At 33.8% G+C, this 25,165-nt stretch overlaps 1 protein-coding gene across 1 annotated transcript; it reads left to right on the top strand.

Annotated features, from left to right (window-relative positions):
- Positions 1 to 13,018: 13,018 nt before the first annotated feature.
- LOC139494620 (uncharacterized) lies at positions 13,019 to 18,045 on the top strand. Its single transcript, XM_071282779.1, has 3 exons — positions 13,019 to 13,681; positions 13,747 to 17,185; positions 17,309 to 18,045. Exons 1-3 carry the CDS (start codon positions 13,019 to 13,021, stop codon positions 18,043 to 18,045), a joined length of 4,839 nt encoding a protein of 1,612 aa, XP_071138880.1.
- The last annotated feature ends 7,120 nt before the right edge of the window (positions 18,046 to 25,165 follow it).

Raw genomic sequence — 25,165 nt, 5'->3', positions numbered from 1 at the left:
TTCTGTATTTTACAAAATTCTTCCAACAACACTTTACATACTTTAAACTACGCTCTGAATGCCCGCGATTTCGCGGGTGTGTTCTAGTAAGATTTAAAAAAGGATAGAAGACCTCCTTTGCTTTCAGACGGTAGTAGTAAATCATAAGCATATAATATCAATCTATATGCTGCACCAGAACACATGATTATTAGAGAAAAGTTTAATCAATGTCATTTACATATATCATGCAAATGAGTGTTTTGCAAATTAAAAAGTATTCACTGGTTATATATCAAATAAGAGAGGGCTTAAGCTATCACCTTGTTGCACACCTTTTACCAATTTAGATAGACCCGTAATAGTTTTAAATAGTTACCCAGTCAAAAGTACCAGGATTATAATTTTATACGCCAGACGCGCGTTTCGTCTACATAAGACTCATCAGTGACGCTCAGATCAAAAAAGTTAAAAAGCCAAATCAATACAAAGTTGAAGAGCATTGAGGATTCAAAATTCCAAAAAGTTGTGCCAAATACGGCTAAGGTAATCTACTCCTGGGGTAAGAAAATCCTTAATTTTTCGAAAAATTCAAGGTTTTGTAAACAGAAAATTTATAAAAATGACCATATAATTGATATTCATGTCAACACCGAAGTGCTGACTACTGGCCTGGTGATACCCTCGGGGACGAAACGTCCACCAGCAGTGGCATCGACCCAGTGGTGTAAATAGTTATCAAAAGTACCAGGATTATAATTTTATACGCCAGACGCGCGTTTCGTCTACATAAGACTCATCAGTGACGCTTAGATCAAAATAGTTAAAAAGCCAAATCAATACAAAGTTGAAGAGCATTGAGGATCCAAAATTCCAAAAAGTTGTGCCAAATACGGCTAAGGTAATCTACTCCTGGGGTAGAAAATCCTTAATTTTTCGAAAAATTCAAGGTTTTGTAAACAAAAAATTTATAAAAATGACCATATAAACTTTATTTAGCAACGAATTTTGCATTGCTATGCATATGGCGATGAAGTAATGGGAAATTATCTGCCTCTGTAATTGTCACAATTGTAACGGAGGGGGTCGGTGACGACACCTCCCGGGACGTGTAGTGGCCAGTACTTCGCCCCTATTCGACCTTCGGGATACCTGATGTCAGATTATGGCTGAATAACAGACAATAAATCAAATGAAAACTATATTTTATTCACAAATGTACAGTAATTGCATGAATATTAAACAAAGTCGGAAATAAACATCAGTCAAAAGACTTTCTAAACTGAAGTTCAAAAATAAAGTAATTTCAAAATTAGAGTGTTCCCAGAGTTAGTCTTTTAAATAAAATAAAGTAAATTTGCTTCGCGTTGTGTTTTAAAGTAGTAAAATTGCACCAAAAAGGGGTGACTAACTCTGGCGAACTGCACCGAAGTGGTGGCTAACTCTAGACTCGAGTAGTACTAATATTAGTTCCGGCGAGTATTTGGAGGCCTGTGCAAGGCAGACTCCGACTGAATATAAAATGCTATCCTAAACTTGTCATTAATCAGGAGAACTTTAACATAAAAGGTACTGAAGAAAAGTTAAATAAATGAATATTCTTAAAACATGATGAAAGCATCAAAAGTTAAATACTAAAACAGTTAAATTAACATTCTTTACTTTTATCCTACTATATTTAAATCAAATCAAACCTAAAATAAACATTTAAATACTAAATAATTAATCTGTCCAAATTAAGGGGAATTAAACAGGCACATCAAAGCACATCTATTACAATCCTCCCCCCTTAGGACAAATATTAAAGAAATTAATATTTGGGAAAAGAACTATGTAAAATAGATGTGTTCAAAACAATTAACAAAAATATAAATCAATGCAAATAAAATGTCACAAAAATGTCAAATAATCACACGGTCCAACCATAGGAAAAGTTCCACACAGAAATAAACGTCCAGGAATAGGCGGTAAACGGCACAAATTATAAAGTATGGTCCATAGAATATAAATGTAAACGGACAGTTATACAGCTTTCAATAAAACACAGTTCTAGATTCAAACGGAAACAGAAATGTTGATACGGATAATCTGCATGGTCCAAGTTGTACCAGGTATAGTCCACCAATTGTTGTTCTCACGAAAACACTTTAAACGTGTGTTTTCGGGTTCTAAAAAGTCCATCGTTGTACCAGGTTTAGTCCACCATTGTAGATCTCACGGAATCACGTATAACATGTGATTCCGGGTTCAAGATGATCAAAGTTCAAACGTTGTACAAAAAGTAAGAAAGGTTTTCTTGATTACAAGAACTGCTTACTTTATTAGCTGGTTGTCTTCACACATAAACTTTCTGCCACTCAATAGATTTCTGCCATGACTTATAAAAGTCACAAAAGGAAAACCATAACCAAACTAAACAAATTTAAAACAATAAAACTTGTTCAGAAAGGTTTAAAATCCAAACAAATGAGCAAACTCATAAATAAACCTATTCAAACAAAAAACTGAGCCACAATCTAAACAAACCAACATCAAAAGAAAAACACAATCAAATCAAACAACGTGGGACAGATTACAATCCAGAACAGTCTACCAATTCACTGGGCAGATAAGCTTAAAACTGAGAGATCATTCAAAACTATAGTAAATATTAACAGAGAAAAAATTAGACTAAGAGACTATGAGGATATACTGGACATCAATAATAAAGATATTTATAAGATAGTGCAAAGTCGAATAAAAACTGAAACACCCAATGGTTTTTTGAAATGGGAAAAGATATTACATACAGGAAATATAAATAGTGAATTCAAAGACACTATAAAATTCACTTTAGAATATTTAAAAGATAATAAGATTAAGATGTTTAGGTGGAAATTAATGCACTTCATCTTGGCAAATAAAGAGTTGTTATGTCAATGGAAAATTTCCGAAAACAGCCTTTGTTCATATTGTAATGAACAAGATAACTACAAACACTTTTTCATTACATGTGCATATAACACAAACTTCTGGAAATCAATGAGAGATATATTTAACAAACTAGGTATTGACAAACATGTTATAAGCCTACACTCTCTAGTAATAGGATACAAGATTCATGATGATGCTTATTTTGGACTCAATCACTTGCTGAGCTTAATGTTTATTTCAGTCTATAAATCACATTATAAATCCAATAATAAGACCAAAAAAATAGACATAGTGAAAATTTTTAAACATGAAATTTCAAGTACAGTTGAATTATATTGTACGGCCAATATAGAAATAAACAAAATGTAAAAAAAAGTGTTGCAAATCTTGAAATAAACAACATTAACTTTTGGAAAAAAACAGAATGTATGTTCTAGAATGTTAATATTGTGTACTTGTTTTCAATATTTAAAGTGGACCAGTAATGTTACTATAATATAAGTATATGTGTCTGTGTACAAAATATGTATGAAAACACATGTAGATACATGTACAATGTATGTGATTAATGCATCTTTCTGTAAAGGTTTATGTATGAACATGTATGTATGTATGTAACTATAGCATATGTGTGAACGAATATAGATGTAAGTGTGAATGCAGGTATGTAGGTATGTAAGTTATATATCTGTATGCATAAAAGTAAAGAATAAAAATAATTTGGAAAGAAAAGGGGGGATAAAAGTAAAAAGTTTTATGACAATGTTCAACTAGTATCCTATCATATCTGTACAACAAAGATTTTGTTCATTTTCATATATATGTTTAATGATGTTTTTCTTTTTTTATGTCAAACTGTAGGAACATATTATATATATATATAAGAATAATAAAGAGTTAATTCTAATGTTTACAATATAAAGGTCACAGACAGGTCACAGACTGTTCACAGGTAATAAAATTGGGGTCAAATTTGTAAAAGCAAAATTTATGACGAGAGCTTATAAGAAATAAACAAAAATCATATTTTACTTACCATTCTTTAGTATTAACAAACACTTCCTAAGAATTTTATAAATCCAACGGTATGAATTAACAAAAATTAACAGAAACAGTAACCAGATTCTAACCACGCTGTATCTCATTCATATTTTCATGTTTCAAAATTCTATTAAAAAAAACGATACGTATTTTTCTCCGTAGACTTCACGACACAATGTCTGTAACATCATTAAAAACTTCGATAAGATTTTATATGATATTATGTATTATTTATGTAATTATAGAAAATAGAAATGTATTAAATGGCTATGTATAAAATAAGATAAGTTTTACTGTATATTCTCCCTGGATATCAGTTATAATTGTATGTAACAGGGATACTTGATGGAATGCTGTACATTAAGTAATTTGTTAAAACAGCAAAAAGTGCAATAAAGAATTTATGAATGTTAAAAAAAAAAAAAAAAAAAATCGATACTTTAAAATCTTATAAATTTATTAACTAAATATTTATTAAAAAATATATATTTACAACGAATTCACTAATATTTGGTGGATACCAATTTTATTGGGAAGAAGAATTACGAAATTAATCTGCAAGGAACGTACAATTTTGTATAGGCTTGTATTCAGACTTGGAATGAAATATCCTTGAACATGAAAGTTTTCCTTATCCACGAACTAGTACCCATGAAAAACGAATGCATCCACAGTAGATCGGAAATGGTCAACCACAATGAAATTGGAACGATCTTCATATTTAGCAATACGAGGTATAACAAATATAAAATTAAAGAAAGTATGCCTTGTGTAAACACAATCCTACCTTACTCCACAAACAAACTGTTGTATAGATCGAGATAATTTTCATCAGCATAAATGGTCAGTAAAGTAAGATTTACCAAACACATCACCATCACCAAAACACAATTTTGTCATCAATCCGTATGTGTTCTTTTAGATATGCACATGATGTAACCTTTTCATGTAGGTGTAGTCCGTAGGTGGCATGTTGCAAGGCAAAATTTATTTCCCTATCAAAGATCTTTTTCCAATGGCAGTCAAACTTTCCCCGACCATCATCCCGAATGGCCTCTATTATGACAAGTCCTACCTATTGTACTTTTGTTAATTTGTTCTCGTCTGAACATAGATGAAATATTTGCCATTGGACATTAAGCAACCAACCATCAACCTATCATATAGGTGTTTGTGAAGTTGATGGTAAAGCCATTTGTAAGGTTAGATGCTTTGATTTAACCTTTTCGTGTATTTCAGGAGGCGGGTTAAGGTTTAATGTAGACGTATTTGGCGTTGATGACATTATTTTGCTTTATTTTGATAACTGTCTGTTGCTGTCTCTAATTACCTTTGAAAAATAGCAGCTGGATCTGACATGGTTAAATGATTTAATTCCTCGATCATTTGTCAAAATTTCCCCAGATCATTTATTTTGGCCTCCAATTTTTCTTGTCTTACTTAGATGGTTGATAGCGCTCCTGCAACTCTTGTATGTGTTCATAGACTTCCTTTTTTCAGCCTTGTATCTGTATGTAATTTGTAGACCCCACTGCCCCACCTACGATAGTAGAGGGGCATTATGTTTTCTGGTCTGTCCCGCTTCAGGTTAAAGTTTTTGGTCAAGGTAGTTTTTAATGAAGTAAGTCTAATCGACTTGATACTTAAGGTTCATGTGGACCCTATGGCTAAAATTGCCGTATTTGCACCTCAAAATTTACTCTGAGTACAGACAAACCTGCGCATTTGTAAAAAAAAAAATTCAGGCATAGCATGCCCTAGATAAATAAATTTCAAATATGTTTTATGTTTTAGAAGAATAAAAACTTACCAGGATTTTGCCGTGCACTTTTTTTCATTCCTCCAGAAGGTGCCAAAATAGACTAAGTTGGGAAACAGGTTTGAGAACTTCCCCACAGGTAATAATTGAAGTGAGCTGTATTGCATGACACGGACATGAGATGGACAATAGATACCTGACAATAATTGGTTATTTAAACTGTGTACCTGAGTGGACCATATCAAGGTAAACTCAACTGTTTGTTAATTTTATCATCTTCTGCAGGGACGAAAAGAAGTGTACGGAAAAATCCAGTTAAGTTATGAATTTTCTAAATCATACAATGCATTTGAATTCTATTTATCTAGGGCATGCTATGCCTTAAAACGTGTCCAGATGCACAGGTTTGCCTGTACTAAGAGTAAATTTTGAGGTGAAAATACGGCCATTTTAGCCATAGGGTCCACATGAACCTTAATACACATGTTCCCTATGAAATGATATTTCTAATCGTAATTCCAAATTTGATGTTTTTACTCCAATTTCATGGTTCCCTGAACATAAACAAATGATAGTGCAAATGTCAGGTTAAAGTTTTTTTGTCAAGGTAGTTTGTGATGAAGTTGAAGTCCAATGAACTTGAACTTTAGTATAGTTACATTTTTCATATGATATGAAATTTCTAATTTAAATGCCAAGAGAGTTTTTACCCGAATTTCACGGTCCACTAAACATAGAAAATGAAAGTGCCAGTGGGGCATCCGTGTACTATTGCCCCCCTCTTTTGTTTTTTTTTATCGATATTATGTATTGCAAACAACTCATAACATTTATGATTTGTTTGGTGTTGTTTTTTGTGCTATATGTTCCACTTTGTAAATTCTTAAATTTGGTTTGCCCCAAAGGGTGACTGAGGAATAGAAATATGGTCACTTGGTCTTCTCCCGGCCACCAGTAACACGCTTGCCAAAGTGGGGCGTTCGTTTGACTGTGCGGGATGTAAAAATTTCGCAGTCGCGTCCGGTCATAATGGGGACATTAAATCCGATGTCTCGTGTAAAGAGAGTGCCACGCTCCTTGAACGTTAAGAACCCTTGCAACAACGCTTTTAGGGCCCGTAGGTGTCCTGTTGCAAGGCAAACTTTCTGCTTTATCCAATATACCCTCATTTACCAGTGGCAGTCCAGATTTCCGCCACCATCATCCCAAATGGCCTCTATTATGACAAGACCTACCTATTGTATTTATTGTGAAATTGTTCTCCTCTTGAATATGCATGACATATTTGCCACTGGACGTTAAGCAACCAACAACCAATCAATCAATTTCGCTTGCATTGCAGCTTTAAATTTCCCAATCATTTCTTTCGTGTTGGATGCATTTTTTCAGCATCCACCATTATCTTTGCTATCTCATCAGCCACAACATGTTCGACGTCTGACACAGCCTCTTCTATTGCTGCTCCGAATTCACTGGTTGTTTTCTGTAATCAAGGAACATATAATTAGCTTTGCATTGGTCATTAACTAGTACCCATTTTCCAGTTAACCGTTTCTTATTACTCATTACCTAGTACAGCAATACCTATTTCCCATACTCAGTTATACTGTTGACAATAATAACCCATTATCTAGTATTCTTTTTTTTTTTGTTACCCGGTATACTGTTACTTATTATCTAGTATATCGCTACCCATTTCCCATTGTCTATTTTTTTTTAAATGTGGTACGATTGCCAACGAGACAACTCTCCACAAGAGACCAAATGACACAGACAAAAACACATATAGGTCACCGTACGACCTTCAACAATGAGCAAATCCTATTCCACAAAGTCAGCTTTAAAAGGCCTCAAAAATGAAAAAAAATGTAAAACAATTCAAACAAGAAAAATAACGGCCTAATTCATGTACAAAATAATGAACGTAAAAAAAACAAATATGTTACGCAACAAACGACAACCCCTGAAACCAGGCTCCGGACACAAACCTAACAAATGTTAAAAAAATATATCTTTGGGGATCGATATGTGTATGCAAAAAAAAAGAAAAATGTATATTTTTTAGGTCAAGAAAAATATATCTTTGGGGATCGATATGTGTATGCAAAAAAAAGAAAAATGTATATTTTTTAGGTCAAGAAATATTGGTTCTTTAATTTTAAGATGCAATTATTAATTGATGTTTATAGAGTAACCCTCATTTGAAGTGTTTGCAGATGCCCAAAAATCTACCTTCTGCCAAAAACAATCGTTTTTGTTATTCTATGGACTGTAAGAAAAACGTATTATTAAACTTTATGGTAACACCCTTGTTACAGTCGGGGAATGTGGGGTCAGACATTTATGGGTTTACTTTGAATTAAAGTGACACCATATCATGTAACCTCTACTTCCTTAAAAAAATATCCTTCATTTAATTTCTTTGAAACAAGAGAAACAATGTATCTTAACATCTCAAACTACAACTGTCCCGCCCCCCACACACACACACACAAAATATATCTCCTACGCTTTGTTGAAATTAATTCCACGATCTGTTTTCTGCTTGGCCTCTCCATGCAGGGGATGTTTGCTTTGGTTGGTGTTTCCTCTCTTCCAGTAAATTCCATATCAATCACAATGGCTTTTATTTACAGATTCAGATGATACAAATAGACCTGATCGTAATAATATTAAAGCTGATTGTGATACTTCTATTTGCTCTGAAACATGAAGTGATCTCAAATGTTAGAATGTATTTTTCACATAGTTAGTAATTTTTACATAGAGTTCCTCATGTGAATTGTAATTTTTAGAAGCCCCACATGGGACATTGTCACGTCTGTGAAAGAGACCGCCATAATACATATGATCCAGTCATATAAAATTTATATAAATAAAACACACCTATTATTCGTTAGTGTGTATGATCTAAAGTAGGCTAAATGTCAGTAGAGAATATTTATCAGAGTCATGTGTGTATTTCTTAATTATAAAAAAATGAATTCCTGATATCAAGAAATATTTTTGATATGAACAAATATTTTCTGATATCAAAAATTTAATTTTTTTATATCAGGAATTAAATTTTTTTATATCAATAAAAGGTCTTTGTCAAAAAAATATAAACTCTTTGTTTGAGGCTGATAATATGGAGATGGGCGAGGTTAAAAACAAAACAATATCACATCAAGGATCATATAACAAATAAGTGAAAGCAAATACATGTTCATGTAGTGTTAAACCAAATACCAGAAAGAGTCTGAGAAAATGGGTCTTTTGATGATTTTGTAATGGAAATTCTAGTCTGAATCTGTGTCGATAATCGCCCATTTTCTTTTGCAAGTATTTGTTTTCTTATTTTCTTTCTGGCCCTCATTTTGATGCGTGTAATTTATAATAACGTCATTTTTGATATTTGCATTACTCAAATTAGATGGAAGAGAACATTACTGTCTATAACCCTAAGCAATATTTATATTAGGAAAAGTGTCAAAATCAGCAGTAGTGCTATAATTTGCCTTTATCCTCAAATGTCTTTAGGGGGAATGCTCTTGTTCACTGTTAACTCCCGCCCTTGTTAGCTCACCTTTCCAAAAGGAAATGTGAGCTTTTGCCATCACTTGGCGTCCGTCGTAAACTATTTCACAGATCTTCTCCTCGGAAACTACTGAACCATTTCAAACCAAACTTCGTCTGATTGATTCCTAGGGTATCTAGGAGAGAGTTTGTGTTTTAATTCCCATTTCATCAAAAAAAAACATGGCCGCCATGGCTAAAAATAGAACATAGGGGTATAATGCAGTTTTTAGCTTATAACTCAAAAACCAAAGCATTTAGAGCAAATCTGACATTGGGTAAAATTGTTTATCAGGTCACGATCTATCTGCCCTGAAATTTTCAGATGAATCGGACAACCCGTTGTTGGGTTGCCGCCCCTGAATTTGGTAATTTTAAGGAAATTTTTATGTTTTTGTTTTCTTGAATATTATTATAGATGTAGATAAACTGTAAACAGCAATAATGTAATGCTTGTGGTATACAATGGTTTTTTTTTTACTTTCATCATAAATTATATTATGAACACGAGACAAACGAGACATTTCAGTGTGTCCACTCTTGTTTTTGCTTTTGAAGAAGATATGACAGAATCGAAGAACCATTTATATAAATTGAAAACCCAAAATAATCATTGATGGAAGATTTAAGCAAAAAATTTAAGGTGAGCGATTCAGGCTCTTGAGAGCCTCTTGTTTTAGAAGCCCTCTTTAAGTGTTCAAAATATCTTTCACCTGACGAAGTTGTCTTGGGCTCCACATCATCCCTCCTTATATGTTCATGCTCTGTACGAGATCTCATCCCTAAAATCATGCTGTTGATTATAAATACAGTGTTCGATAAGGACTTTGCATTTCCTGAAAGGTAAATGATATATTTAATAAAAAATCAAATTACACATATGAGGGTGTATATAAGTATACATCACTGCGGCATAACCCTTTTTTGTACACAATATCGTTATTTTTTAAGAGTATTGAGTATGCGAAAGCGTGTATGGAATGTTGGGGTTCGGAATTGAGTATATCTAGAGCACAAAATTCTCTCAACCCTCTTAACCATGTTAACCTCAATCATACAAACAGACGGAAAGACACGATCTATGAATTGTACAGCAAAATAAGATCTTTAAATAAGTTACGTGTCGTAAACGGTCAATTAACCCCTTAAATAACTATTGCCCTTTATAGTAAATTTAAGGGGAAAAAAAATTGTAATCTTACAAAATATCTTCTCTGGACAACTGTGACAAATTTATCAAATTTTCTCACAAAGATTATTATGGTATCCAGTTTTAAAAATGTGTCCGATGAACCCACCTACCTGCCAATCAACATGAACGACATAGCTAAACATAAAACATAGGGGTAAAATGCAATGTTTGGCTTATATCTCTGAAGCATTTAAAGCTATATTGACAGAGATGAAAATGTTCATTAGGTTAAGCTATATTTGTCGTGAAAATTTCAGACATATCAGACAAACTGTTATTAGGTTGCTGCCCCTGAATTGTTAATTTAAGGACCTTATGTTGTTTTTTGGTTAATATTTTGAACCGATATGGCTAAACATAGAACATCGGGGAAAATTGCAGTTGTTGAATTGTATCTCTAACACTATAGCAAAAGTATAACTGTTGCATTATTTCATGCATCAATTGTAAAAATATCATTTGAGCGACACAGGCTTCTCGGAGCCTCTATAAGTTACCCTTGTTGTTCTGTCACATTTATTTATAGAGTTATCTTCCTTTACCCACATTTCATTTTTGGTTAATTTTCGGTATGTTTCACTTCCCTAGATTACATGTATCGATAAGGGCCGAGAGAGATAGAAAGAAAAATGGCACATGGCCGCAAACGCATTTTGGTATTTTTATTCAATATTTGGAATCTAGTGGTCCCCCACAGAGTAAGTTTATTACCTGCTTGATAAAATCATTTATTTGTATGTAGATATGTTTTGTGTTATGAATTTTTATTATTATAAAGGTTTTGTGACAATTTATAAGCCACTTGGTCATCTGCATTTTTGATATGCATTTTGCTAAAATAATTTGCTATTTTTTCGTACATTTGTGTATTGTTAGATATTTTTCATATTGGTTAAGATATTAGGATTAGGCACATATCATGTACATTTTTCGATACTGTGTATTTGGAACTTTTCTTAGTAAAGAAATGGCTAATTGAACCGAGAAAATTCTTCTCGTAACTTTCATGCATCCGTGCACATTTTAATAGTATTTTGAGACTTGGAATAGTACATTTATTATTATCTAGGCCTAGGATATAGTATAAATTAGTCTATGTCAACTGACAACCCGCTTAGGAATTATTATTAGTGTGAATAACTTTGTTATTGTTGATGTTATCTTTTACTTTGGCCTTGTTGTGAACCGAACATGTTGCAACTACAAATTCTGCTCACCTGGTCACAAAGGTTCATTTAGGAGCAAATCGATAATTTGAGAAATATATTTTTCTTGTTTGTTTTGAACATTTATAGCATAATAAGGGATTTATTCATTGTTTTGCTTTACTTGTATGATGTTTAATACAATTTATGTTTAGAAATCACTCAGGAACAATTACTTATGATTGTTTATTTTTGTTGTAGCTTTTTACCTTCTCCTGGGAAGTTTGTAGTGAATAAAGAAATACAAGAAACATTAGTTAGTTATTAGGCATTACAGTAAAAAGTCTGACGATTGGACCAACTCATTATGGACACGCCAGATGAAGTAGAAACAAAACGGCTGAAAACACTTACAGTTAGGGCAATGGAAAACTATAAAGAAAAGGTTAAAGCATATCATGCTAAACTATTAGAAAAGAGACAAGCAGTTGAGGCATCATTAGCCTATCTGGAGGAACAAACAGGAGATATACAAATTCTAGGACAGGTTAGAGAAACTCTTGTGGAAGTACTCAACCATTATTATGAACTTTGCAAAGAATTCTGTGAATACTTGTCACCTCAAAATACGGAACAAAGTAATAGTGAACTATTAGTACAAAAATCTGTGTTTCAAACAATAGCTAAAGAAGTAGATCTAGCAATTAAATTCATTGATGAGCAAACAAGTCATAGTACCAAGATCGAAACAGAGAATAGCTCAACAGCACATCTAGTCAAAGATGATGAGCCTCAATTAACAATTAGGAAAGAGAGTCCAGTTCATCATTTTAGTCTTCATGGTTCTTTACATGATCAAGGCAATTCTAGTCATAAGATCCAAGGACATAAGTCACATTCTAGTTCTAGTCATAAAGCTAAAGGTAGTGAGGGAGGTCGTTCTTCAAATTACACTCACAGTCATTCTAGTCAGGGAAGTCGCTCGAGCAAGTCAATTCTTCTAGACAAAACAGCTAGAGCTGAAGCTGCTAAGGCAAAACTTAAATTCATAGAAGAGGAAGAGAAATTAGTAAGAAAACAAAATGAGTATAAATTAGAAATCAAACTTAAACATTTTGAAACATAATAGAGAGATTGCAGAAGCCGAGGCAGAATTAACAGCAGAAATTTTAGATGAGGAAAATGCAATAGATAGCAATTGGAAGGACAGAGGTCTGAACCTTCCTGAATCAAGTCCTTCTGAAATAGTAAAATCTTATGTTACCAATCAGAGACCGAAAGTTTAAGTTCCAGTTGAGGAAACAAAATTAAACCCTCGTGTACCAGAATTTGTGCCTTCAACAATACTGCAAAAAGAAATCAAAACATTTCAACCACAACAGACTATGCACGTGTCTGAATCACCTGGAATAATTGACCTCACAAAATATTATGAAGAAAGATCTTTTAATTTCAAGATTATCGACTTTCGATGACAAACCTGAACGATATTGCAGTTGGAAAAATAGCTTTAACAACATACTAAGAGAACTGGATGCAACAGATTCAGAACAGTTAGATCTTTTAAACAGATACTTAGGCCCACAGTCAAAACGACATGCAGCAAGTCTGAGAGTTGCTAACTCCCACAACGACAATCAAGCTGTTGTTAAGATTTGGCAAAGGTTGGATGAAAGATATGGGGCGCCAGAAAGTATAGCAGCAGCACTTAAAGATCGACTGGATAAATTCAATAAAATCAACAATACAGAATATGACAAACTTTATGAATTATATGACTTATTGGCTGAGGTAGAATCAATTAAAGAAAATGATATATACAGGACAGTCCTATCATTCTATGATTCATCGTATGGGGTGAATGCAATCGTAGGGAAATTGCCAAACTTTATTCAAACAAAATGGATGGATCGTGCTAGTAGTTACAAAACACAACATTCTGTGATGTATCCGTCTTTTTCAACAATTGTAGAATTCTTCCACAGCATGGCAGTGCGAATGAATGACCCTAGCCTCAAAATCCAACAATCAGATAGTGGACGAGACAAAAAAGTGGAACGGAAATATGCTGGAAAAAGGACTCCTGGTCAGACTGTTTTGAAACAGCTATTGAAAAACAAAACACTTCGGTTAATCTGAACTTAAAATGTATTATTCAGGAAAATGGCAAACACAACCTTGCTGACTGTAAAGTATTTGTTGAGAAACCGTTAGAAGAAAAAAGACAAATAATACGGAAAAATGGGATTTGTTTCAAATGCCTAAATGGGAAGCATCTAGCTAAAGATTGCAAAGCTAACATAAAGTGTGAGAAATGTGGAAAAACGGCACACTGTACAGCCTTTCACTTTGAACGTGAAACCCTACAAAATAATGGCGGGGAAAGACAAGTTGACAATATACCGCAAGACCTAGTAAGTACAAAATGTACTGAAATTTGTAAGGACTCGGGAGAAACTACTTTCCAAGGAAAGTCTTGTGCAAAGACATTACTAGTCAAGGTGTATCCGGAAGGCAAACCAGAAGTCAGTGTTACTACTTATGCGATCATTGATGATCAGAGTAATAGGTCTTTAGCCTGTTCAACATTTATAGATTATTTCAATGAAACCACAGAGCCAGTTGAATACACACTAGCATCTTGCTCGGGAAAAACTGTTCAACATGGTCGTCGTACTACAGGGTACATACTAGAATCTTTGGATGGCACTACACAACTGAAGTGTCCATCTCTGATTGAATGCAACGAAATTCCGATCTTTAAGCGAGAAATAGCTACTCCTGCCATAGCTAGGCACTACACTCATCTACAGGATATAGAACAGTTCATACCAGAACTTGATAGGAATGCCGAAGTTATGCTTCTTATAGGACGGGATGTGACCGCCGCTCATCACATTTTAGATCAAAGAATTGGCAAGGACAACGAACCGTATGCACAACGTCTTCGTCTAGGATGGGCAATAATTGGCGAAACATGCTTAGGTTTAGTGCACACATCAGATACAATCACAGTTAACAAAACAACAGTACTTCCAAACGGCAGAGAGACAAATCTCAAACCATGTGAATATGGTTTCAGAGTGAAAGACAAGGAACCAGATATTGATAGTACTGTTTTTAAACAAACTAGAGAAGATGATACTTTAGGATTATCTCAAGAGGACAAAGAATTTCTAATCGTTATGGATAAAGAATTTCACACGTCAGAAAATGGTCGTTTATCGGCACCTTTACCGTTTCGGAGAGATAGACCAAAACTTCAAAACAACTATCATCAGGCAAGACAAAGAGCAGAGAATCTTAGTAGAAGCTTCAAACGAGACTCCACTAAACAACAGCATTTTGTAGAATTTATGAAAAAGATATTTGTAAATAATCACGCAGAAGCAGTCACTCCGGCTAGAAAGGGAGAGGAAGTTTGGTATCTCCCAATCTTTGGAGTTTATCACGCAAAGAAGCAATCAAAAATCAGAGTAGTATTCGACTCAGCAGCTAAATATAATGGACTTTGTCTGAATGATATTCTTATGAAGGGACCAGACTTAACAAACAACTTGGTTGGTGTACTATTGAAGTTTAGGAAGGGTAAAGTTGCCGCAATTGCAGATGTTGAACAAATGTTTTTCAATTTTGAGGTTAATGAAGAACACAGGAACTACTTAAGATTTGTATTGTTTAAGGACAACACTGTAACAGAACCACTGACTGAATATCGAATGAAAGTTCACGTGTTTGGGAATTCACCTTCCCCAGCTGTAGCTAATTGTGGTTTACGCAAAGCTGTTTGCGATCACACAGATTTAGACACATGTGATGATGTATGTCATTATGTAAACAACAATTTTTATGTAGATGATGGTTTAGTGTCAGGCGACAGCCTTGAAGAAATTGTAAGTCTCATCAAAAGGACTCAAGAAAGATTAATAACAGGAGGTAAAATTAGACTGCATAAGATAGAATCGAATAATAGTGAGGTAGTCAAGAGTTTTGAAACAAAGGATTTAGCTGAAAGCATTACCAAGATTGACTTTAATTCAGAGTCTACATGTCTACAGAGAAGTTTAGGTTTATGTTGGAATGTTGTAAAAGACATTTTCACCTATCAGTTATCTAAAGAGGATAAACCCTTTACAAAAAGAGGGCTGCTATCAGTAATTAATGGAATATTTGATCCGTTAGGGTTCATAGCTCCTGTAATCCTTGGCGGAAGGTTAATTATGAGAGAAGCAGTACAAAACAATTCATTAGATTGGGATGATCCGTTGCCTGATGATTTACTCTCTGACTGGCAGAGATGGAAACAGTCCTTACAGGATCTTGAAACATTAGAGATAGGGAGGCCTTTCACTAGTCAATCATTGAACGACAGTACTGAATGTGAATTACACATCTTCTCGGACGCATCAAAGAAGGCGATTTCGTCTGTTGCCTATATCCGTACATTTGACAAGAAAGGAGATTCAGAACTAGGTTTTTTAGTAGGAAAGTCCAAACTGGCTCCGTGTCATGGACATACCATACCGAGGCTGGAATTATGTGGAGCTGTTCTGTCAACTGAGTTAGCTACATTCATCCAGAATGAACTGAAATTGCCATTAAGTTCCACACACTTTTATACCAATAGTCAGGTAGTACTAGGGTATATATACAATGAGAAAAGAAGGTTTTATGTGTATGTCAGCAACCGTGTTAGCAAAATTTTGAAAGGTTCTGTGAAATCACAATGGAGCTATGTACCAACAGAGTTAAATCCTGCTGATCATGGCACACGGCCGTTAGAAGCAAAACATGTAGGAGACTCAAAGTGGTTATTAGGACCAAAATCATATATAGATACTTTTCACAAATCCGAATGCACTTCATTTGATATTGTGTCACCTGATGAAGACCAGGAAGTTTGTCCTATAGCAGTAGAGTCTATGAAAACATTGATATCACCTATTCAAACCTTAGGAGTTGATCGGTTTGAGAGATTCTCAAAATGGTCAAGTTTAGTAAGAGCTATATCTTTGTTGAAAAGAAAGATTGTGTCTAGTTATAGGAGTAAAGTAGATACTAAGGATACAAGGACTTGTGTAGATATCAGAAAAGAGGCTGAAACACTTGTTTTGAGAGAAACTCAGTTACAGTATTATTCTAATGAAACAGATTGTTTAAAGAGTGGTAAACAATTGCCTAAAAACCGCAATATTTTTGCACTTTCTCCAATACTTGATTCAGAAGGACTGTTAAGATTAGGCGGAAGACTAAAACATTATAAATTAGAAACTGGAGAAAAGATGCCTCTAATCATACCAGGTAGAAGCCATATTGCTTCATTGTTAATAACACACTTTCATGAGTCAGTGCACCATCAGGGACGCCATTACACAGAAGGTGCTGTACGCTCAAATGGTTTCTGGATAACTGGAGGAAAACGCCTTATTAATTCTATTTTGCACAAGTGCGTACAATGTAGGAAACTAAGAGGAAAAGTAGAACACCAGAAAATGGCAGATCTGCCATCAGATCGTCTTACACCAAGTCCTCCGTTTTCATACGTAGGTGTTGATACATTTGGACCATGGTCTGTAGCCACAAGGCGAACACGTGGAGGTGCCGCTAATTCTAAACGATGGGCAATAATGTTTTCATGCCTTGTTACTCGTGCCATCCACATTGAGGTCATAGAGGAAATGACTTCATCCTCATTCATTAATGCTTTGCGTTGATTTACAGGAATAAGAGGACCCGTAAGAGAATTTAGATCTGATCAAGGTACCAACTTTGTAGGAGCAGTAAATGAATTGTCACTACTATATAATGATGAAAATATTCAGGGATATCTGTCTAAAAAACAAATTGTATGGACATTCAATCCACCCCATGCCTCACACATGAACGGTGCATGGGAACGCATGATTGGACTAGCAAGAAGAATTCTCGATTCAATGCTAACAGATATTCAAGGAAAGCAACTCACTCATGAAGTTTTATGCACATTAATGACAGAAGTTTGTTGTATCGTCAATAGTAGACCGATAATTTCTGTGTCAAATGATCCTGAATCACCTTCTATTTTGTCACCAAACACTCTATTGACACAAAAATTTAATAGTGACATAGAACCGTATCATTTCAATTTTTCTGTGAAGGATATGTACAAATCACAGTGGAAGCATGTACAAGTTTTAGCAAATCAATTTTGGAAGCAATGGAACCTACAATACTTACATAACCTTCAAACTCGATCAAAATGGCCAAGTGAAAATCGCAACTTACAAATTGGTGATTTTGTGCTCATGATTGACGTTAGTTTACCACGCAATCAATGGCCAACCGGAATTATTGATGAAGTATTTCCTAGTAGTAAAGATGGATTAGTGCGCAAAGTATCAGTGCGTGTGATAAAGAACGGGGAACCAGTAACTTATAGCCGTCCAGTAACACAGCTTGTACATTTGATGTCAGATTAAATTTACATTTAGATATGACAATTGCATTATAAGGGTTAATTTGAGTACTTTGATTTATTCGTCTTAAAGTTTGTTAAAACATGCCTTATTGATTAATTTTTCAAATTTTTAAGGATTATTGTTTGAAAGAAGTGATTTTACTTGTAGGTAAAATCAGGCGGGGAATGTTCTGTCACATTTATTTATAGAGTTATCTTCCTTTACCCACATTTCATTTTTGGTTAATTTTCGGTATGTTTCACTTCCCTAGATTACATGTATCGATAAGGGCCGAGAGAGATAGAAAGAAAAATGGCACATGGCCGCAAACGCATTTTGGTATTTTTATTCAATATTTGGAATCTAGTGGTCCCCCACAGAGTAAGTTTATTACCTGCTTGATAAAATCATTTATTTGTTTGTAGATATGTTTTGTGTTATGAATTTTTATTATTATAAAGGTTTTGTGACAATTTATAAGCCACTTGGTCATCTGCATTTTTGATATGCATTTTGCTAAAATAATTTGCTATTTTTTCGTACATTTGTGTATTGTTAGATATTTTTCATATTGGTTAAGATATTAGGATTAGGCACATATCATGTACATTTTTCGATACTGTGTATTTGGAACTTTTCTTAGTAAAGAAATGGCTAATTGAACCGAGAAAATTCTTCTCGTAACTTTCATGCATCCGTGCACATTTTAGTATTTTGAGACTTGGAATAGTACATTTATTATTATCTAGGCCTAGGATATAGTATAAATTAGTCTATGTCAACTGACAACCCGCTTAGGACTTATTATTAGTGTGAATAACTTTATTATTGTTGATGTTATCTTTTACTTTGGCCTTGTTGTGAACCGAACATGTTGCAACTACAAATTCTGCTCACCTGGTCACAAAGGTTCATTTAGGAGCAAATCGATAATTTGAGAAATATATTTTTCTTGTTTGTTTTGAACATTTATAGCATAATAAGGGATTTATTCATTGTTTTGCTTTACTTGTATGATGTTTAATACAATTTATGTTTAGAAATCACTCAGGAAAAATCACTTATGATTGTTTATTTTTGTTGTAGCTTTTTACCTTCTCCTGGGAAGTTTGTAGTGAATAAAGAAATAAAGTCAGGAGCCTGTAATTCAGTAGTTTTCGTTTGTTTGTGTGTTACATATTTGTTTTTCGTTCATTTTTTTTATATAATTAAGGCCGTTAGTTTTCTCGTTTGAATTGTTTTACATTGTTTTATCGGGACCTTTTATAGCTGACTATGCGGTATGGGCTTTGCTAATTGTTGAAGGCCGTACGGTGACCTATAGTTGTTGTCTGTGTCATTTTTGTCTCTTGTGGACAGTTGTCTCATTTGGCAATCATACCACATCTTCGTTTATATCAACTGAAATAAATGTAATGTATTTAGCAAGAATGATCACATTAATCAAAACATACTAAAAATGTGATTGTCTAATGCCTTAATCATCGTTGTCATTACTTCTCTAGTTGCCTGAATAGAAACAAATGTTACTGTATATATTTAACAAAAGTGACCAAATTTATCAAAAAGTACAAAAATGTGGTAGTGTAATATCTTTATCATCATTGGTCTGCTGCTAGTTATTATTTCTCTAGTTGCCTCAGCTGAAATTAATGTTATTTCTAATGCAATTAATGTGTATCAATGGTTCTGATTGGATGACAGTTAGCGTAAAATTCTCTATCTCCTTGTCTGTAACTAAGAAAGACGACATTTTGAATCGCTGAATTTATTTACATGTAATTTCTACAATATTAAGCCAAAAAACTCACATGTTGCACCTAAAAATCTTCTTTTATCAAATTTTTTAGGTAAACTAAATTTGCGACAGTAAAACTACCGATGGACGTCCGCAAAGCTTCAAATACAAAACAGTTATCTCTTAAATATTTAGCAACAGAGACCAAATTTATCAAAAATTACAAAACATCTGATTGTTTAATACCTTAATCATCACTGTTTTACTTCTGGTCATTATTAATATATTATCTAGTTTGCCCAACTGAAATAAGAATTAAATGTTCACAGTTACCTGTATAAAAACATTCAAAAACAAATCGGAAGAATAAAAACTAGGGGCTCTCAAGAGCCTGTGTCGCTCACCTGTTACTGTATTTACTGATGTCAGCCATCTTGGGTGGTAGGCGGGATCATTAGACACTTTTTTTTAAATAGATACCCTAGTAATGATTGTGGCCAAGTTTGGTTAAATTTGGCCCATAGTTATAGAAAAGAAGATTTTTGTACAAGTAACAAAAATGACGAAAAGTTGTTCAATATTGACTATAAAGGGCAATAACTCCTTAAGGGGTCCTTAATTTTGATCATGTTGATTTATTTGTAGATCTTACTTTGCTGAACAGTATTGCTGTTTACAGTTTATCTCTAATCTATAATAGTATTCAAGATTATAACCAAAAACTGCAAAATTTCCTTAAAATAACAAATTCAGGGGCAGCAACCCAACAACAGGTTGTCTGATTCGTCTGAAAATTTCAGGGCAGATAGATCTTGACCTGATCAACAATTCTACCCCACGTCAGATTTGCTCTAAATGCGTTGGTTTCAAAGATATAAGCCAAAATATACATTTTACCCCTGTGTTCTATTTTTAGCCATGGCGGCCATCTTGATTGGATGGCCAGGTCACCGAACACATTTTTTAAACTAGATACCCCAAGGATGATTGTGGTCAAGTTTGGTTAAATTTGGCCCAGTAGTTTCAGATGAGAAGATTTTTGTAAAAGTTTACGGACGACGGACGCCAAGTGATGAGAAAAGCTCACTTGACCTTTCAGGTCAGGTGAGCTAAAAAAGTGTACAGCTTTGCAGTGTACAGATATGTCATATCATATAATGTTCAAGTATCTTAATTTTAAAGGTTATTTGTCTTAAGCAATTAATTTACCTAGATTTTTTTTGCATTTTGTTGAAATTATCAAGAATAAGTACAGAATATGAATATACATATCTATAATATTAAAAGCAATTGAAGACTTCAAAATAAGCTCTTAGTGAGAAAAAATGTGTTACATTAGAAACAATAACAGAAATAGTTTAAATTATATGATCGACATTTAATATCTGAATATTGAGAGGACAGTGAAAAAAAACATCACTATTTCATCTTTTTATTTATTGTAAACTGGTGGAAGACGTTTGGCGGGAAATTTTTGAGAAAATAAGGGAATTTTGTTCAAAATTAAATATCCAAAAATTACAAAAATCGGAAACAAGTATAATTTTTGGGGTCATTAATGCAGATGCATCTTATACCCAAATTTTAGATACGGTGCTTTTAATCACGAAATGGGTTATCTGGAAAACTAGAAATATCGCAAAATATCAAAAGAAAGGGATAAGTAAATTGGTGATTTTAAATATGATAAAACATGAAATGCAATTTCTGCTCAAATATTTTAAACCGAATACGAAAATCGAAGCCTTTTCTACTATGTGTGACATTTTTTGTATATAAATATATATTTTGCATGGTCAGGTCAGTTCAATGACCTCTTTGATACTGATTGAATAATAATATGTACACTGCTCGCAACTCCCTTCATGTAATTTCTGTTGTGTATTTATTCATGTATATCATCTAATTGTAACAAGACATGTTGTATCAACAGGTTCATATTATAAACAAATATTTACTCACCATATCTTTGATATTAATCCTTATTGGGAATCAAAATCATTAATCCATTTTTTTTTATGAATGAACTACACATCCCTTTAACAAATCCCACGTGGTAAATGATTACTCGACCAGAAATTTAATGTAATCGAAATTAACATAACAAAAGACTTGATGTACGATAAAATTGAAACTGCTTAATAAATACAGGTAGCCTTTGTGAGAAATAAATGAAGATAAAAAACAAACTTTATTCAAATAATTATATATGGTGAGATGTATAGATATATAGATCGATATTGATTGCAGGTACATGTACATTTGTACAAGGATAGATAATATTTATAAAGGTTGATGTTAATAATTTATAGTGGGAGTTTTTTTTCTCATTTGCTTTTCCCCGACAAATGAGACTGTAAACATTGGGGCCCCCTTAGTTGCTTCCCTGGGCAACTGAGGGTTGATGTAACAGGTGATTGTTAATAAAATATGTTTAATATTAAAAAAAAAAAAAAAAAAAAAAAAAAAAAAAAAAAAAAAACATGAGAAGAAGTAATTCGAAGGAAGAACATTAGCATTTAATGAATAGTTCCTTGTAGAACATTAGACATGCCACTAACAAACTTTTGCTGCCTACTTCTGTACATGAAGTTTATATCATGTTCTTACAATGATTAAGATTAACAAACAATACCCTGCAAGATTTTATATCTTTTTGTCTTTAAATATAGAGCACATGATTGCTCTTTGTTAACTTAAGTTTATTGCTTTTGAAAAAAAAAGTACAATATGATAATAATGTGAACTGTGATGACAATATGAAAACATAGTTGATACTAAATATTAACTGAGAGAGATCAAAGGATCTTCTGAAAAATTTATATGACTGACATGCATTGGTCGGATGTAAATTCCTTTTTTCAAGTAATTTTTTTTTTATGACGTTTGACATAACATGCAAAGTGTATACGATAATGAATAAATCATTTAACCATCAATACAGGTTGTTTCTAAATAAGTCATTCCGGACGAGAGATTTTCACTTAGCGGAATTTTCCGTGATGACAACAACAATTATAGTTTAAAGCATAATCGTTTGTTTCCGTGTATACTTCTAAAAGTAGATTCATACTCATCCGTATTCTCCTCCTGCCTGTGTTGACTCGGGGTTTCATGTTGTCTGTCCATACTTTCAGGTATAACGTTACTAAGTCTGTTTTTCAAATGGCGACTGCGAGCTGGGTTTAAGTGTTGTGAAAAGCTTTTCAAAGGGAAAGTGCAGAAAAAAACAGGCGTGAACACATGGTATCTATAGTTTAACGGGATATAACTGTGTGGAATTCATGAATAAAGGATAAACGTGATTAATTGTATGATTTTGCAACAACAATGAGTATTTTTTTTTTGGCCGTTAGCCGGAAAATTAGATTTTTAGCTCACCCTTCCGAAGGAACTGTGAGCTTTAGTCATCACTTGGCGTCCGTCGTCGTCATCCGTCTGGTGTAAACTATTTCAAACATCATCTTTTCTGAAACTACTGAACTAATTCCAACCAAATTGTAGCTGAATGATCCTTAAAGTATCTAGAATGAAGTTTGTGTTTTATTTTCTGTTTCGTCAAAAAACATGGCCGCCATGGCAAAAAATAGAACATAGGGGTAAAATGCAGTTTTTGGCTTATATCTCAAAAACCAAAGCAGTTAGAGCAAGTCTGAAATGGGTAAAAGTGTTCATAAGGTGAAGTTCTATCAGCCCTGAAATTTTCAGATGAATCTAATAACCAATTATTGTGTTGCTGCCACAAAATTGGTAAATTTAAGGAACTTTTGCAGTTTTTGGTTATCTTGAATAGTATTAATGATAAACAATGATAAAAATAAACTGTAAACAGCAAATATGTTCAGCAAAGTAACATCTACAAATAAGTTTAACATGACCAAAATTGTCAATTGACCCCTTTAAAAGTTATTGTCCTTTAAGGACAATTTTCCACAATTTGCTTATCGTGTTATCTATCTTTAAAAAATCTTCTTCTCTAAAAAAACTGAACCATTCCCAATCGAATGTAAGCTGCATGATCCTTAGGGTATCTAGAATAAAGGTTGTCTTTTATTTTCTGTTTCTTCAAAAAACCATGGCCGCCATGGCTACAAATAGAACATGGGGGTAAAATGCAGTTTTCGGCTTATATTTCAAAAACCAAAGCATTTAGAGCAAATCTGACATGAATAAAAGTGTTTATTATGACAAGTTCTATCAGCCCTGAAATTTTCATATGAATCAAACAACCCATTGTTGGGTTGCTGCCCCTAAATTGGTAATATTAAGGAAATTTTGCAGTTATCATCTTGAATATTGTTAATAAAATCTTTGAGATAAACTGTAAACAACAAAAGTTTTCAGCAAAGTAAGATCTACATTAAACCAACAAAAAAAAAGACTACGACAAAAATTTGTCTTATTTAGAATGTGACATCAATATGGACAAAGTGTGAGTTAATTTTTGTGGTTATGATGAATTGTTGTTGATACCGTCTGTGGGTTAGATTATCGTAGACCGTATTTGGGAATTGCGTAAACAAGGGGGTATAACACCAGAAATGTTAATGACTATCCCGCATATATGAATGGATGTTGTCCACCAATTCATTGACTACACCACTCTTTGTGATTTTGTACCATGTCGAGGATGATTTGGAGGATTTTGCTGACAAGTGTTCCATCTTTTCGGAGGAGGAGCAAAATAAATATGGTGAAGAGGAGGAGACAAAATGTCCTAATTTGCAGACAATTATTGGAAAAAGCGAGTCCTTGATACCACCAAAGGCATTTAGTTTTCAATATCCAAAAATGCAGCTGGGTCAAGAATCTCAAGAGAAGATAAAATTTGATATTGTGCAAAATCCCGTGACAGCGGGGAAAGTTCTGGATAGTGTACCAAAATCTGAACAAGTGGTTCCTAGAAGCTATTCAAGTCCGGTAGACATGCATGAAATTAAACCACCAGTATCAGTCCGTCCAAAAGCAGTAAGCACATGCATTGCATAGAGAAAGCGTAAAGTGGGACAGTCAGTAATGCGCCCTGTCGCACTGTCCCACCCCCACAGTTTATAACCACAAATACAAACTATATTGCCAGGTTCAGTTTCAGCAGGGAGTAATGTGTTTTCAGCACCAAATATGGCAGGAATGCCAAGCACAGTATGTAGTACTCAGAGACGAGCAGCAACAGGTACTTACTGTTACAATGCACAACAAGTCATCACAGCAGCTCCAACAATGACAACTGAACCTGAGAGGTGAACTGGAAGCAAGTGTGTGTGCATCGTCCTCGTGTGAAAGACAGTTGTAGACGAGTGCCATAAAATATATTGCAGAGACTTAGAGAATCTAAGAATGTGCTAATGCTTAAACCTAGGACCTAAGCCTTGCCGATCACAGCATAATTGGTAAGTTAGCTTA

Source organism: Mytilus edulis, chromosome 11 (assembly GCF_963676685.1).
Source record: "Mytilus edulis chromosome 11, xbMytEdul2.2, whole genome shotgun sequence".
NCBI classification, from domain to species: Eukaryota; Metazoa; Mollusca; class Bivalvia; order Mytilida; family Mytilidae; genus Mytilus; species Mytilus edulis.
Note: the sequence above shows the minus strand (reverse complement) of the source record. Positions and strands in the feature narration are given on the sequence as shown.

Coding starts and splice junctions, on each gene's coding strand:
- LOC139494620 (XM_071282779.1), top strand. CDS start 13,019: ATGAAGAAAGATCTTTTAATTTCAAGATTATCGACTTTCGATGACAAA. Junction 13,682..13,746: donor AAAGGACTCCTGGTCAGACT/GTTTTGAAACAG, acceptor TGTATTATTCAG/GAAAATGGCAAACACAACCT. Junction 17,186..17,308: donor CACAAGGCGAACACGTGGAG/GTGCCGCTAATT, acceptor GTTGATTTACAG/GAATAAGAGGACCCGTAAGA.